General features: G+C 37.7%; 1 protein-coding gene across 3 annotated transcripts; it reads left to right on the top strand.

The window, feature by feature from the left end:
* Positions 1-189: 189 nt before the first annotated feature.
* Positions 190-16,698, top strand: ndufaf6 (NADH:ubiquinone oxidoreductase complex assembly factor 6). Of its 3 annotated transcripts, XM_017480999.3 has the most exons (10): positions 190-388; positions 492-582; positions 2,696-2,795; positions 4,823-4,945; positions 5,679-5,735; positions 6,350-6,452; positions 9,998-10,131; positions 14,321-14,422; positions 14,777-14,833; positions 16,183-16,698. In XM_017480999.3, exons 1-10 carry the CDS (start codon positions 379-381, stop codon positions 16,309-16,311), a joined length of 906 nt encoding a protein of 301 aa, XP_017336488.1. In that variant the 5' UTR covers positions 190-378; the 3' UTR covers positions 16,312-16,698. The 3 variants fall into 3 exon arrangements, with proteins under 3 accessions (XP_017336488.1, XP_017336469.1, XP_053539251.1); XM_017480980.3 differs by having other exon boundaries at positions 190-582; XM_053683276.1 differs by lacking the exon at positions 190-388 and having other exon boundaries at positions 563-582; positions 2,696-2,799.
* Positions 16,699-17,817: the final 1,119 nt, after the last annotated feature.

A 17,817-nucleotide genomic window follows, 5' to 3' on the forward strand; every position in this document is an offset into this window, starting at 1 on the left:
ATATCAAATACCGTCCTACTCCCTATATAAGTGCACTACTTAGGCAATAAAAAATGGTACTATCCACCCTCTCTAGTGCACTTGATTTTCAAATTGCATGCTATTTGAGATTCACCAACACAATGATAATAACTTCCGGAAAGATTGTCATGTGACTTAAATCATGCGCTGAACTATTTAAACAACTTCAGAGATTAGTGTGTAGATATGTATTCCTTAATCATAATTTGTCTGTCAAAATATGTTGTATAAATTAACGGTTTTATACCAAAATGAATTTTCTTTAAACAGCTGTTGACAGGCGGAACGAACAACGCTTAGGTGTAATTTTGGGGACCGGAAGTCGGATGCACTAGGTTAAATGTGAAGGGGACCAGCATGTCTGCTGGTGTGTGTATTGTGTATTAATATGGCAGCAGGCGTCAGAATAAAATGTGGACTTTTAAACCCTAGGAGTTTATTTTGTAGTAAAATATTTCCACATATTGTAGGGTCTCAGACACGGACAGAGGTCATGTGCTTGAGATTGGCAACACATTCAGCCTCGCAACACGACCAAAAGTACTGTATTGATCTTGTAAGGTAAGCAGCACCGAATCACAAGAGGTCAGTTGTTGTCAGTGGTTGACAGTTCTCATCCTCATCCTAAAATGTGCACATCTTGCTGTTTTCTCTGCTGTAACCCACCATGTTAAAGTTAAACTCATGATTGGATTAGAATAAATTAGCTGATGTCTTGAGTTCAATTGATAGAAAAACAGATTTACTAACAGGGCTAAGCCCTTCCTCTCTTTCAATGGAAAAACGTCGCGGGTTTTTGTTGTTGTTGTTTTTGTTTACATGCACATCGTCTTATTTGATCCTACTGAGTCCCTTTAATTAAAATGTGTGTTTCTGAGATTTTCCTATCTATCTTTTACAGATTTTCTTATTTATTTTTTGTTTGTTTTAGCCCTTTACTGCACGGTGTTGCCATATGGCAACAACTAATTTATCTCCAATTTTTTGACAGGCAATAATGCAAAACTACTATTTTCCTATGTAATTGGGAAAAGGGGGCTTTAATGTTGACATAAAAAGTGCCATCTCATGCATTTGGTGTTATTTGACTATTATGCTATACTATTTGACTGTATATACTATATGATTATACTTTCCACCTTTAAACATTGTTGCCATATGGCAACCATTTACCAACTTAACCATCTAAAAACAAGTCACAATTTAAAAATATATTATTTTACTTCAACTAATTCAAGTAATAAAAATCCATTAATTTTTTTTTATTGTTATTTAAAAGTGATCATTTATGCAGTAGAGGGTTAATATTGTAGTTTATTTCTGGGGAAATGACAGACCATGCTTCTTGCAGAACCAAAAGTTCAGGGGGTGATGCTGGATCTGATTCAACTCCTCCTACAAGCTTAAACCTAACACATACAACCCTGTACAACATGAAACAACACGTTAAACACTCTTATCTTGAATGCAACACACAAAGTTGTCTCCACCACCTGAACTTTTGCTCTGATTCTGCTCGGGTAGGAGGAGCTGGATCAGGTCTGACTCCACCCCATGGATGTGTTTTTGTTTTGTTTTTTTGGTTCCACAGTGAGGGATACTTAGAAAACGATTAAAAATGTTTTTTTGATAAATCGTCCTGAACTAGTCTTGTGTGCATCCAATTAAATGTTCTTTAGAATTTATATGTCCTGCCCACTGGGGTGTGTCTTGATCTACAGTACAGCTGCTTGTTTGCATCTGACACGGTTTTTCAGCATGTTCTGGTGATCAGGCTTCCAGCACCAACCCTTGGATGAGAGAATTTAGTTTGGAGTTTATTCATTTGGAAAATGGAGGATTCCAGAGGTTAGAGGTTTTGTGACCAGGACTTTTTAGAGGGCTGTCTTACCAGCTTGATCGTTGCTACCTCAGACTGATCTAGAATGTGATTCTGTCTTTATACATTGCTGGGGCTTCTCCATTAGTAGGGATAAATAATGTTATCAAGTAGTATAATATTTAAGTTAATGATATTAAATACTCCATTTATTTACATGTTGTTAAGGTTTAGCCATTAACCAGAGATGTCAGATGCGAGTATGGACACCTGTGTATTGCTCTAGAAACATATGGCATCCTATAGACTGGGATATGATCCTTAAAGTTGAGAGGTGTGGATGAAGGAGTCAGTGAGAATTCCTCCACGTTTTAAAAAACAGGCTTACGCTAAACTGCTCACTGTTCTCTGTACTTGCCTAGTTACATAAGCTACTGCAAATTTTGTGATATCTATTATTTAATGTGTTACACTAATAAAATCAAATTACATTCTTTGTCAAACACACTGTATATAAACTCTGTACAAATGAAAGATTAGACCTCAGTGCTCCAGGAAGTTTGAGAAGGCTGTGACGTAAGTACATCTTTGCATGTGCTTTGCCACTGGTTGCACACTGTATGCTAAGGCGAGTGAAAATTGCATTTCTGTTTGGAAATCATATGCATGTCCCCAAAATCTTTTATACATTTACCTGAAGTGTATTTGTTAGCAGAATTAGCCCAAATCCTGCCTACAATGCAGACACGCTTATGGTGCAGTGTGTTTGCAGTGTTTCAGCATGTTACTATACCAGTGTAATGCTGAAATGCAGATGTAACAGTGACTAATGTATCTTTATGTTCTCACTGACAGATTGCGAGACTATGAAGGGTTTGTGGGTTCTTTGCTTCTTCCTGAGGCTGCTCGTCGCTCCTCCTTGGCACTGAGGGCTTTTAATGTAGAACTGGCACAGGCAGGTATTTATAATAACTGATGCTTGTATACAAACATTTTTTAATATTATTGTATGTGCTTTAAAGATATGAACAAGCAGGAAGTCCAGATCATTAAACTAGATGAGAATTAATATGATCTGGTGTTTTGCATTAGTACTTATTGAACTTGGTGAATTTTCAGCAGCATCTTTCTAGGCCATGGGCTTTGAGTTGATGGACCATTGTCCAGATGCAGAAATGGCAAAGTATTTCACAGGACATTATCTAGCACACAGAAATACTGTAGCAGAGCTGATAAACCTATGAAAAAACCCGGCCTTGTTTCAGCAACTGTAAACATGAACCAGCACAGCTTCTTTAGCAGATCCTCTGTTGATTAGTACAGCGATGTGGTGGCTTGTTTTAAAAAAAAAAATAAATAAATCGGACTCCTTACAAAGTGGAAGCCATTTTAAAGTTTGTTTTTGCATTATGCTTTCAGTAGCATGTTGAGTCAAGGACAACTCCCAATACTGTACATCTTCAGTCCTTTCTCCATGACTCTCATTTAAACAATGACCACAGGAAGCCACTCATCCAGTTTTCATCATCAAATGAATAGGATGATGAAATGATCTAAGGCTCATCTGGTTTAAGCTAAATTAAGCCTTGGGTTCTGGCATTCATGTGAATGTTACTTTGATATGTACCACCTACCTAAACATTGTTGCAGACCAAGTACACCCCTTCAAGGCAATGGTATTCCCTAATGGCAGTGGCCTCTTTCAGCAGGATAATGCACCCTGCTACACTGCAAAAATTGTTCAGGTATGGTTTGAAGAACATGGTAAAGAGTTCGATGTTTTGACTTGGCCTTCAGATTCCCCAGATCTCAGTCCGATCGAGCATCTGCGGGATGTGCTGGACAAACATCTGTTTTAAGCCGAAAGTGCTCGATGACCCTACATGCCTGATGATGCAATAAGGTCTTAACAAGTTCATTTCAAGTGCACTTAGTAAAGATGATACAGTCCCCAAGTTGCATCAGAATCTAGATAATACCTTCAATTCCAAGAAAAAGTAACTACAAAATCTGCCTTACAACCATAAAAAAATTTTTTATGTACATATATTGGCAAAACATACAAAAAATCTATATATATATATATATATATATAATGAGAGAGAGAGAGAGTACAGTATCTCACAAAAGTGAGTACACCCTTCACATTTTTGTAAATATTTGATTATAGCTTTTCATGTGACAACACTGAAGAAATGATACTTTGCTGTAATGTAAAGTAGTGAGTGTACAGCTTGTGTAACAGTGTAAATTTGCTGTCCCCTCAAAATAACTCAACACACAGCCATTAATGTGTAAACCACTGACAACAAAAGTGAGTACACCCTTAAGTGAAAATGTCCAAATTGGGCCCAAAGTGTCAATATTTTGTGTGGCCACCATTATTTTCCAGCACTGCCTTAACCCTCTCTCTCTCTGTCTTATTTATATATATATATATATATATATATATATATTATTTGTCAACCCCTCTTCATTTAAATCTTTCAACATTGTACTGGAGCTTTAATTCAGTGCTAGCAGCTCGAGCAACACAGCAAAAAAAAAATTAGACTCGACACAAAACTCCCGCTTCACTGCTGCAGCGTCCGGTGTAAAACTTTAACAGTACAGAGCTTACAAACTGCAGTTTTGTCATCATTACACACGAGACATCTTTGCACACAGCACGAAATCGATTTGTTTTCCAGCCCTCTTTTGATTGACAGGATATAATCGGCCCTGATCATTGGGAAAAATAACCTACATAGGTGCATCTCTAATTTAAATCATTGCAGATACATCAGTTTTTGGCAGATTCTGATTCCACATCAAAAGTTATATGAATATACCAAGTTTCATCTTCATAAATTGTTTACTTTGTAAGTTAAGGAAAAAGTGTTTCAAAAAAAGTATCATGGCCGATCTGTACTGTAGACCTTACTGTGTGAATGTGTATATATTTGATTACAGCCAGCACACAATGATGAATTGTTTGTGTAGGTGAAGGACTCAGTGTCTCAGAAGACCATTGGTCTAATGCGAATGCAGTTTTGGAAGACAGCAGTGGAGGACATTTACAGAGATGAGCCTCCAGTGCAGCCTGTTAGTGCAGAGTTGTGGCGGGTCAGTTTCACTCACCTTATAAACTGTTTAAATGATGTTGTGAAATGCTCTAAATTGTTTTGCATTTTTACCGAATTAAATGTTTGCTTGATTTTTTTTAAAGATTATTTTGTGAATTGAATGCATTTGGAATGTAAATGTGGTCACATTTAAAACCATTCGGTTAAAGGTGTGCTCGAGATCTTCTTCTTCTTTTTTTTTTTTTTTTAATCATCCTACTCCCGCCCATTCCTGAAGGAATTCTGACCAATCCGTCTGCTCCTGCAGTTATCTCTGCACATATCCATCCATAGTAATTTTGGTTGGCTATAGCAGTTATTAAAGATGAATAAGTGAACATGGTAAAAATATTTTTTTCCCCCCTCCCCAACTACAAACTTGGGAGGGTGGGGCAAACACCTACTTTCTCTAAAACACATGAAGCCAGAATTTTTTCAAACTTCTGCTCATGCTGCATCACATGGCAGCATAACACTTGGCGGAAAGTGCTATCTGCCTTCATCCATATACTGTGCATGAGTTAAGCCCTTTCATCATCCCACAAGCTTCATATCTGATCCTCCACTCTTGCCTGTATTCGACTAAAAGCCATTCACTCACATGACTTTTCAATTGGCTCCTACAGAATCCCAGTCCCAATACACACCTCTAGTTAACTCTGCCATTTTAATGACCTTTAAAGTAGACAAAGTGACTGTGATTCAGTAATGTAAATTGGTGCTTGTCTTCGCAGGCTGTAAGGAAACACAAACTGACGAGAAGATGGCTGTTGAGAATCATAGCTGAAAGAGTAAGTTCTGGCTTTTACTATCACCTTGTGGCTAATTTGGAACAGGGTCAGCTCTTGTTAATCCCTGCAAGTGCACCTGTGTGTGTGTGTGTGTGTGTGTGTGTGTGTGTGTGTTAAAACGGATCTTAAACTTAATTTGAGGTGGAATCAGCGAAGTGCCTGAGCAAGAACACTGAACTAAATTTTCTTAATCTTACACCTTCAGTGTAACAGCTTTCAAAAACACACACAATACCAATAACCAATAACAATTTGGAAACATATTTAGAGATATTCTTATTTGCTGTGTTTTACTTCAAATACCCAATTTATGCTTCTTTTCATTGCAATGAAAACAGAAAATCGTTTGTCTACTGTTGAAGCCCCCCCCCCCCCCCCCCCCGATTTCGGTATAAAGTATACATTAGTGAGCGTGTCCAAGCCGAAGTAATTCGAAATGAATTCCCATTTAACTGTGCAATTTAGCATTCCGGAGCTGTCAGCATAGACCCGAGTGCTTCCACCATTTCATCCATTTAGTGTATGTTTTTGAGAGAAACCAAGAGCTGTTACTTAACACATCCTGGTGTGTATTATATTATTCAGTAACCAAAAACTCGTGTTGCTTTTTGAAGGAGAATGATCTGGAGGACCGAGCATACAGGAATCTTCAGGAGCTGGAGGCGTACGCAGAGAACACCCAGTCGTCCCTCCTCTACCTCCTGCTGGAGACTTTAGGCGAGTCTGCATTTGTCATTGAGCTCGCATACACCATAGAGGGAGACATTTTAAGCTGAAAATAAGTGAAAGTGCTCGAGTGGTGTACATGGTAATAAAAAGACAATTTTAAGTCCAAGTGCGCAAATAATAATGCTACAAATAAACTAAAATCAGTAAGAGAAAATGCAAAAGGTCATTGCAGAGATAGTGATGTGTTATTCTAGATAGGGCCTGAAGAGGAATGTCTACATTTTTGAGAAAGGAATAGCGATACATGGCAGAAGCGCAACAGGACTAGCAGTACTAGGGTTTTTTTATTTGTTTGTTTTAAAGAGGGATCATTAACAGGGTGGCCCAGCTGAGGACATGTGTATGTATTGTGGACTTAGACAAAGTTCTGAATAAGCAACTGCGTAAGTAATAAACAATAAATATTATACACTTGCCCTCTACTTTAATAGGAACATCTGTACACCTGCTCATTTATGCAGTTATCAAATCAGCCAATGTGTACTATGTTAAAGGGATTTTTTGAGTTTGTGACCTTCATCTGCTTTCTGATTACGTGGTGTTCTCAGAGCTTCAACAGAATCGCTAATGCAAAACACATCCCAGACTGTACCATTACCAGACTGTACCATTCATTTATAAAAAAAAAAAAAAAAAATGTTGTCGTCTTCACAAAATGTCTGGGACAATTGTACATTGAAATGCTTGTTGTGAGGCTCAGGTACTGTACATCTGTGCAATACAAATAATATACATGAGAAAATGAAAGAGAGGGAAAGATATTGTATTATATTATTCACAAATGCAATATATACATGATTAGCCATAACGTCAAAACATAACACACTGAGAGGTGACGTGAATAACATTGAATATCTTGTAATAGTGGCACCTGACAAGGGGTGTCATATATTAGGCAGCAAGTAAACACTCAGTTCTCGAAGTTGATGTGTCTGAAGCAGAAAAAATGGATAAGCACAGGCATCTAAACAACTTTGACAAGGGCCAAATTGTGATGGCTAGACGACTGGGTCAGAGCTTGTCCAAAATGACCGGTCTTGTGGTGTGTTCCTGGTATACAGTGGTTTGTACCTACCAAGAGTGGTGCAAGGAAGGATAAACCGTGAACCGAAGACGGGGTCATGGGCGCCCAAGGCTCATTGAGGTAGTGTGATGCTCTGGGTAATGTTCTGCTGGGGAAACCTTGGGTCCTGGCATTCATGTTGATGTTACTTTGATACTCAATCGAGCGTCTGTGGGATGTGCTGGACAAACAAGTATGATCCGCGGAGGCCCCATCTCGCAACTTACAGGACTTAAAGGATCTGATGCTAATTTCTTGGTGCCAGATACCACAGCACACCTTCAGAGTTTTTGTGGAGTCGGTTCTTCGCTTGATCAGAGCTGTTTTGGCTGCAAAAGGGGGACCTACACAATATTCGGAAGGTGGTTTTAGTGTTATGGCTGAGAATAATAATATTAATCTGATTAATCTTTTTCATTTTGACTCAGGTGGAACTTTATTACTCCTCCAGTGACTTGAGGCTTTTATTTTGTTGTGGCTTTGCTGTGCTGTTATTTGAGTGCTCTGCTGGCGAAGCTTGATGAGCTAAGATTAGGTTTGTCATCTTTTCTGGTTAATGGCCTCATGTGATTTTAATCATGCTAATTGTAGAGTCTTGACTTCCAGGTGTACCTGTGTATGAGTAATGAGTGTTTTTAATGGAGGTAATCAGATAAAAATACAGCTTCCTGGTTATTAAGAAACCATTCAGTCCTCCCTCAAAGTGTGTTATGATTGCACGTGAGCCTCTCAAACATTCACTTAGTCTTAAGATTTCAAACTGGTTTGCTTAAACCTAATCTTTCCCCATTTATGTGTATGTGTGAAAGAACTGGTCTGATTCAGAAGGTATAAGAAATTGAGCAGATTCTGTGATCAGAAACGTTGTATTGTTCTGATGTTATAAAGAAGAAATCTGTAGGATCTGGTAGTTGATGCAATGCGATTGGTGTTACTCAACTAAAAATCACACCAGTATTCCTAGCTCTGCGTCAGATGGACGGGGGTGGTTTCGGTGGTGATTGGCGGGTACAGCAGAGTGGAGTTATTCGCTGTATATGAGTTCAATTTTGTCAAGGTTGAGTTACAGATGATGAATCTTCCTCCAGGAGGATGTGTGAGAAATGCAGTCTGATATCTTCTCAGCAGTGAGAGTGGAGGATGTAACAGCTTTGTTCATACTTATCTCTTACAAATAGCATTCAGATAGCTTCCAAAACAAGCTCTCTTTGGGCTGTTTCTTTTTTCCCCTTATTTTGTTGAAGATGATTGAAATTCGGTCACACGCACTCAAATTCATGCCTTGAATTTGTGCTCAACTGTTGAGGCAGATATTCTTCGTAACCTCACATGTCTGGCTCTCCATGTAATTACGCATCTAAGTGATGGCATGACATGGAGTTTTATTATAGTGGTTCCTTCTTAAGCCTCCAGTAGAAAAGCTCAGGGTTCAGGCAGTAAAGTGGGGAAGATGGCAGAAGCGGAGAGACTGTGATAATTGTTGTGTCCCAACGGCAACAAGCCTCATAAAGCTTTAATGCTCTGACCAGCAAAGGGCATTACTAAAAAAAAAGTTCAAGTAACATTACATTGATTTTCTTCTTTGTAATTTCAGCAAAATTGCTGCCTATTTTCTCCTATTATTTATTTATTTATTTATTTATTTATTTATTTATTTTTATTTTTTATTTTCTAAAGTATAAGTACAGTTACTTTTAAAAGAGCTGTCCTTTTGGAACCTCACAAACGTTGTTTAGCAGTTTGCAATTCTAGACCTCTTATGCCCAGTATATTTAATATTTTATAATATATGTATATAAATATAAAAATGTTCTGTTCAGGATGACAATTGCATAGTCTTTTATTCCAGATTGTTTGAAGAAAAATTTAATTATAAATGGTCATTGATATCTGGTAATATCAATTATTTATGACAAAACTGAAGACTTCATCATAAAATGCACTGCTTTTTAATTTTTCAACAGTATTTATCGTCTTCTGGTTATTTGTAAACACTGTTTCTTAATATTTTGGGTCCATAAGCGACTTTATACTTATATACTTATTTTTAATTTTTTTTTCCTTCATTCTTTTCCTTCATTCTTATAGGGTGACCACATATACCACCTGCAGCTAGAAACGATCTTATGTGTAATTGCATGGACAAGAATTTCAATACACTTCCCTGTTTTCCCCTAGAAAAACAAACAAAAAACTGTTGTCTTGAAACTTTATTCATAATGGAAATCTGAGAGTGATTATTGGCCTGTCTATACACATTTTTGTAGAATGGTTTCATGAATTCTTCAGTCAAATGCGTTTGAAAATGAAACTCCAAACCTGTATATTTCTTTCTTTCAGAGAGGAAACTACTTTTTAATGAGTAAAATGTGTAGTTATAAGATGCAGGTAAAGCACATGGATAGCATAATCCCTTCATGATAGAGTAAATAACAGGAAATTCTTAATATTCTTCCATGTGTTTGTAAAGGAGTGAAAGATGTCCATGCGGATCATGCTGCCAGCCATATTGGTAAAGCACAAGGGATTGTGACTTGTCTGCGAGCCACACTGTACCATAGCCGGAGATACAGAGTCTATCTCCCCATGGACATCTGCATGCTGGTGAGTATCCTACAATATTAAAATGATCTTTCAGCTTATCTGTTCTGATCATATCGTGTTATTGTCATAGCCAGTCCTTCATCAAACCTGGTGTTCAGCAAAGAGCAAAAATGTGTGATGGTCTGGGAAAACCTGTTCGATTTTGCTGTGACTGAATTATAGCAAACAGTCAGAATTAACAGAAATTGGGTTTTCACCAAAATATGGAAGGATTTTTTTCTGCCTTTCTAACCTACTTCTAATCTGGCTGTCTGCCTGTAAACATCATGTTGAGTAAAGGTTCAGTTTAACAAACACAGTGGTAAAAAGTCAGTCTGCTTGAAGATGTCTATAAGGGGGATTTCTGGCTTTCATCAAGTTGTTGGGTGGCAACATGGCATGACGAAATGGACTTATGCGTAATCAGTTTAGGTTGTAATCAGATATCAAATTGTCTTTTGATGCTCTTGCGCTGTATTCGGAATGAAATCTTTCATTTTGGTAGTAACCAGACTTTAAAATGCTATTACTTTACTTTTACTTGAGAAACATGCATAAGAGAAACGTGTTTCCATTCAGGAAGATCCGTAGTTTTCAGAAACATTATATATTTAATAAAAAGGTTATATACAGCACCCTCCAAAACTATTGGAATTGCAAGGCCAATTCATTTGTTTTTGCTATAGACTGAAGACATTTGCGAGATTTGAGATCAAAAGATGAATATGAGAAGAAAATATAGAATTTCAGCTTTTATTTCCTGGTATTTATGTGTAGCTAAATGACATAGAACATAGCACATTGTGTATCAGACCACCAAATTTGTAGGCGAGCAAAATTATCGGAACATTGTTCTGACCGGTGTTTCCTTTTCGATTGATTGTTTAAACAAAAATAGCGCTGAACATCTACTCTTGGTTTTAGTATTCAGTTTCACCTGTGAAGATCGCTGTTTGTTGTTAAAAAGGATAAGCCAACATGAAGATTAGAGAGCTGTCTATGGGAGAAAGGCAAGCCATTTTGAAGCTGCGAAAAGAGGGAAAATAAATCCGAGGCATTGCACAAACATTGGGCATAGCCTATACAACAGTTTGGAATGTCCTGGGGAAAAAAGCAACCACTGATGTACTGAGCAACAGACACCGAATGGGTTGGCCAAGGAAAATGACAACAGCTGATGACAAACATTTTGAGATTTGTGAAGAAAAACCCAAAAACAAGTCTGTGACATTACCTACAACCTCCACAGGGCAGGGGTGAAGGCATCACAATCCAACGTATACAATCCAAAGAAAGCTTTGAAAGCAAAAATATAGAGTGCATACCACAATATGAAAACCACTAATCAGCAGTAAGAAAGCCAAATTGGAATTTGCAAAGAAATACAGAAATGAGCTTCAAAAGTTCTATAACCAACATTAACCTTGACCAAAGTGATGGAAAGGCCAAAGTGTGGAGGAAAAAGGGATCTTCTCATGATCCAAAACATATTAGTTCATCTATGAAACATGGTGGAGGTAGTGTCATGGCTTGGGCTTGAATGGCTGCTTCTGGAACAGACTCACTAATCTTTATTGATGATGTATTATGGTATGAGCAAAATTAATTCAGAAGTTTACAGGAGCATTTTGTCTGCCAATTTACAGAGAAATGCATCCACGTTATTCAGAAGGAACTTTATCACGCAGTAAGACAATGATCCAAAACGCACTGCCAACTCAACAAAGGACTTAATCAGGAGGAAAAAGTGAAAGGTTTTAGGCTGGCCCAGTCAGTCATCAGACCTTAACCAAACTGAGCAGCATTTCACCTGAAGATTAGACCCCTCGAAACAAACAACAGCTGAAAGAAGCTGGTGTGTAAAAGCCTGGAAAAGCTTCACAAAAGAAGAAACCAACAGTTTGTTGATGTCAGTGAGTTGCAGGCTTGATGCAGTTATTGTAAGCAAGGGATATGCAACCAAATATTAAGTGTTCTTTACTTTAATTTACTTCAAATCTTATCTGTTCCTATACTTTTATGCACCTAAAAATTGGGTGGTCTGATACAACCCAAAAAACTGAAGTCCTAATCTTTGATCTCATATCCATCTTTTTATCTCAAACCCAAATATCTTTGGTGAATATCACAAACAAGTGAGTTGGCCTTCCATTCCAAAAGTTTCGGAGAGGTCTGTAGGACTACCACAAATGATCAAAATGTTACCATGGGAATGGTTGTCCCAGTCTTTCCTTCGCTCTGTATGATTCCCCCCAACATTTTTTTTTGTTGAAAAGTTAAGTGATTTTCTGTAACACATACAATACTCTGCAGAAGTCAGAGGCCACCCTTATGTTTTCCACCGAATAGCCATTCAGTATTTATTGTTAATTATTTGGTGGCAAACAATACTGATGGGAAAATGTACAGTACATATTTTACAGATTTCATACTGTTTTTACTGTTGAACTTTCTGTAAACGTGACTTTCTGTTAAAATCTCAATCATTATTGTTCTTATCCATGAATCACACAAAGTAAACAGTATGAAACTGTAAATATTTTATTTATAATATTGACCTGCATAAATAAATACTGCATGCCTGTTTAACTGAAAATGTCATTCATGTACTGTACATTTTCCCATCATTATTGTTTGCCATCCCATAAAATAATTAGCAATAAATACTGAATGGCCATTTGATTGAAAACAAAATGGTGGTCTCTGACTTTTGCACTCATAATTAAATGTTGTATATTTATATACAAAGTTGTGTGCTCCAAACATGCATCACTATGCAGTGTGGTGCTTTAGTGCAAAATTAGTGTGCATGGGTTGTACGCTGGATTTACAGTGCACTCTGGGTATTTAACATAGTGCACTATCCACGAAACGGCACCCAAATTATGCACTGTATGGTGAACAGGGAATGAATTCAGACACTGCAGCTATGACCAGCATCAGCACACAGTCTGTGAGTGGGTTACACACATCAGACTGATTCTGAACATGGGACTGATCCATATGGCAATCACAGTACAACTGTGTTTTATGGAACTAGTCTGTGTTGTGCGAAATCTGTTGTAGAAATATGGACATGCTGGAAACCAGACTGAAGGATTTAGCTGATGGTCAGAAAGAATATTCCAGGTCATCTGTCCTGGCCTGTTACAACATAGATGAGAGATTACTGAGTGCTGTTTTTCTTTTTGTTTGTTTGTTTGTTTGTTTGAGGCTATGTTGTAATCCAGACTGCAGGGGGCGCTGTTGCAACGTGATGTGCATATACACATGCTGATACACAAATACAAGCAGCATTGCTTCATCTTTTAAATTAGAATGAAATTTTAAGATCTATATAGGTTGGTTATTTGTGTTTGTTCGGTTGATAGGTTGATTCTTTTGTTGTTTTGTTTAATGCATTTTTATTCTTTTAAATTTATTATTCAGTCACTATTTTTGAAGATATATTTCTAAAGCAGTGAGTTGAAGGGATAAATGGGTGAATGCCTGGGGTTTTTTTTTTTTTTTTTTTTTTTTTTTAGGATAAAGGACAGTAGAAAATGTAATACTTAAGCGTTCAATTTGGGTTTAATTGCTTAGTTACCTGTTTACTAAAACTTGTCTGAAGTGCGTGCGTGTGTGTGTGTGTATGTGTATATGTGTGTGTATGTGTATATGTGTGTGTTCGTGACTGTAATGGCCATTTGGATTAAAGGATTAACCTGTGAGGCTTTGGGGAGTTCTTTATGTTGCTGTAGAGGTTGGGACATCTGTCTCTAAGTAATTAATAGATTGGATCCATAAGGCTACACTGAAGTGGCATAAATCTTTTTTTTTTTTTCTTTTTCTTTTCTAAATGTATCCAATATAATGATATTGAATGTTACAGTATCAGAGAACATTTTTTTATTTTATTTTATTTATTTATTTATTTATTTATTTATGACCGAAATCGTTTCTTATGTTCTTGAGCTGAAGTGTGAAAAGCACTGTTGTATATGCAGTTAGAGGTGTTGGATTAAGAATGAGGAAGTACACAATATCTAAATCTATGAAGTGCATTGCTTCTGCTCCAGGTATGTGTGCATCATATTACTTGTTCAGAGCTGAAATATGCTGCTCTGGATAGCATTTACATTCTTGTTAGGCTCTACTGGTTGTGTCAAACTGTCAGGAAATCTGTGTGGAAAAAGCGATCCAATCTGACTGAGCTCAATATCTTTCTCAGCACGGCACCTCTCAAGAGGACTTCATCCGTGGCAGCAGGGAGCAGAATGTCCGGGATGTTGTGTATGACATTGCCAGTCAAGCACATATTCATCTCCAACATGCAAGTGTATTTTCAGATCTTCATTTTGTTTTTATTTGTTTCTTGTTGTTTTTTTGGCTTGAACAGATTAGTCCTGAATGAATGTTTCCCCATGCTGTGATTATAAGCATTTGAAGATTACAATATGACGAGTGACATTTCTGTTCTGCGTATTCAGATATGAATGTATGATCTGCTCTAATCTAATCTAATTAACCAGTAAGTAGTATGACTGAGACTTTGTTCAGGCTTCACAAAAAACCTGCCATCAACATATACTGTATGTATTTTGTAGATATGTTACATTAGGTGCTTGACACATGACAGATTTACCAATCAATAATCATGTTTATTATGTTTTCGTTTTTTTTACAGGCGCGATCTTTCAATAAAAATGTCCCAGACGCCGCCTTGCCTGCTTTTCTGCAAACAGTAAGTGATTTCGTCTCCTCTGCCTTGTACTACTGCTCACCCGATGATCGAGCATGCAGTTCCTCGTAACGTCTTGTGTCTGGCTCCGCATCTAATCATGCGTCTAAGTGATGGCATGACACGGAGTTATTGCTTTTATTATAGAGGTTCCTTCTCAAGCCTCCTGTAGAGAAGCTCAGGGTTCAGGCAGTAAAGTGGGGGGAGATGATCAAAGCAGAGAGATAATTTTCTGTCCCCAAGGCAACAAGCCTCATAAAGCTTCTGACCAGAAAGGGATTGCAAAAAAAAATAACCTTAATTTTCTTCTCCTTCTTCTTTCTAATTTTCACAAAATTACTTCGTGTTTTCACCTCTTATTTTTAAAAGGACATTTTACTGTCAGTTGCATTTAAGATGGCTTGTTGATCATAATGTTATTTTTACAAGTGCAGAAAGGTCTGATTGTACCACTTGATATAAAGTTTGAGGACTTGATGAAACAATTCTTTTATTTATTTATTTTACAGTTACATAGCGCTTTTCTAGACATGCAAAGTGCTTTACATAGTGGGGGGGTTGGTCTCTTCAACTAGTGTGTAACATCCACCTGGATGATGCGACACCAGAACCACACCAAACACCAGCTATTAGTGGAGAGGAGAAAGTGATGTAGCCAATTCAGAGATTATTAGGGGGCCATGACAGAGACAGGCCAATGGGAGAATTTCACAAGGACACCGGGTTATACCCCTACTCTTTTTGTCCTGGGATTTTTAATGAGCACAGGAGTCAGGACCTCTGTTTAAAGTCTCGTCCGATATACAGTGCTGTTTTTACCGTAGAGTCCCTTTCACTATATTGGGGCATTAGGACCCACACAGACCACATGGTGTGTGCCCCCTGCTGGCCTCACTAATACCACTTCCAACAGCAACCTTAGTTTTCCCCAGGTCTCCCATCCAGGTACTGGCCAGGCTCAACCCTGCTTAGCTTCAGTAGGAAACCAGGTGAGAGCTGCAGGGAGATCTGGTTCTGGCAGTTCTGTGTGTAGATGATTAGTGATTCCCTACAGAAAATAATCAATCACTAAGGAAATGTGAGGCTAAACATTAAAATCCCATGTGGAAATGTCCCATTGACGGGACATTCAGGCCCGTATCTGGTGTAGCGACTAAATTGGTAATCTTACATATTTACTTATAACCCAGTGCTGTGTTATAGATTTAATGAGGATTTAAAAATTGACCAAGGGAAGAAAAAAAAAAAAGACTTTTTTTCTGGACAGCATTGAACAAATAATTATTGGATTAGTTTATTGTTTACTGGTATATTTAACTGTTGCAATTTTTGTGTGTCTGTGTGTGTTGCAGGTCGCTATTGATGATTACCTGGAGAGAGTGAGGAAGGTAGATTTCGATGTTTTCCACCCCAGTCTCCAGAGGAGAAATCCACTGATGCCCATTCAACTTTATTTCCGATCATGGAAGAAAAAATACTGACGTTTTGTCAGAGGTAGCTCCCCTAATTTATACAGTTATGTTCTTCTTGCCACTGCCAGTCCAAACACTGACTCTCTGTGTTGCAGGAAATATCTATGTAGATGTAAAACCACTTGTGTAAAAAAAAAAAAAAAGTCTGATTGTATTCAGAATTTTTTCTTCAAAACACATTGAAAAGAAATTCGTTACAATTCCAAATGAGTATCAGTAACAACAACAGGATAATAACATACAACACTGTCTGCCCTGTCTGTGAAATGAGGTTTGATTTTCAACACACATCATTTTCGTGTAAATGATGCAGTACGCAGAAAACTCCAAAGTTGGTGCACGTCTGAGAAATGATGTATCATTTGTATGCAATGAAAACAAGTTTTGAAATTTTGACTCGTCTGTGTTTTTCTTTTGTTTTGTTGTCTAACGTCTTGAATAAGCTTTCAGAAAGACAATGTAACACATTTTTATTTATTTAACTTGAAGCATGAATAGAATGAATAGTCTACCTTTTTAAAATCCTCTCTCTTACACACGTCTTGCTCTGAATAGAAGCACCAGCCATAAAATGACAGTCGTATTTTTGTAATTAGAAAACAAGATATTTAAAAATATGTATTATCTGTGAATGAATAAGCGACCAGTTGCTTTCCTCTTCCTCAAAGTCCATGGGTTTCAGGTGGATTGATTTCAGCGTGTCGTACTGTAGAACCTAAACGCTGTCCTGGTGATTGACTGCATTCGCTGCAGACTCGATGCAGATCAGAGCAGATAAATAAAAGCCTGTTTAGTGTTCCAATTTGTCTTTTACTTGATCATCAGCACACTCTCTTATGTAGCTGTGGTGCTGTGTTTTGTCTACGCCTTTCCAGCTTTAATACATTACACATAAAATGTTTGAGTATGATTCAGTTTTCTCTCCAATAGTCCTCTGTTGTAATTAGACAGTAAGAAGGATAAGAATTGCCCTGAAATTGAAAAAGTAATTAGGAAATCAGACAATGAAAATGGAACTGCTGAACATAATTTACTTTAAAAAGTGTCAGAAAAGAAGTACTGGGTTAATACATTCGTGACATTGCTTTTGATGAACTTAAACCAAACGTGCACTGATCTACAGAGGTGTGGGTGGGGGGCACGAGATATGATCAGATGAGTCAACCTTGTGGTCGAGTGCATATGTGGCGTACACTAAGAGAGCGGTACAGGACTGAACGCTTGACCACTATGTTGAGGGGATTCTCTGTCTCTGTTAGGCTGTAGGAAATATTTTGCTGCCATTTGCTCCCATCACCGTTCCTGCAGTACTACCTGTCCTGCACATTTGATAGTTTTCCCTGCTAGAATGTGTTTAGCTGATTAGTCAAATCAGGTGTGTTCGAGCAGGAAGGACAGGAAAGTGTGCAGGACAGGGGGTTCTCCAGACGGAGGTTGGGAGCCTGAGTCTTGGATAAGTTATTCTGACTGATGGTCAAGTGGTCTTTTATTTTGGACTTTAATTTTCTTTTCTGA

Source organism: Ictalurus punctatus, chromosome 1 (assembly GCF_001660625.3).
Source record: "Ictalurus punctatus breed USDA103 chromosome 1, Coco_2.0, whole genome shotgun sequence".
Lineage (NCBI taxonomy): Eukaryota > Metazoa > Chordata > Actinopteri > Siluriformes > Ictaluridae > Ictalurus > Ictalurus punctatus.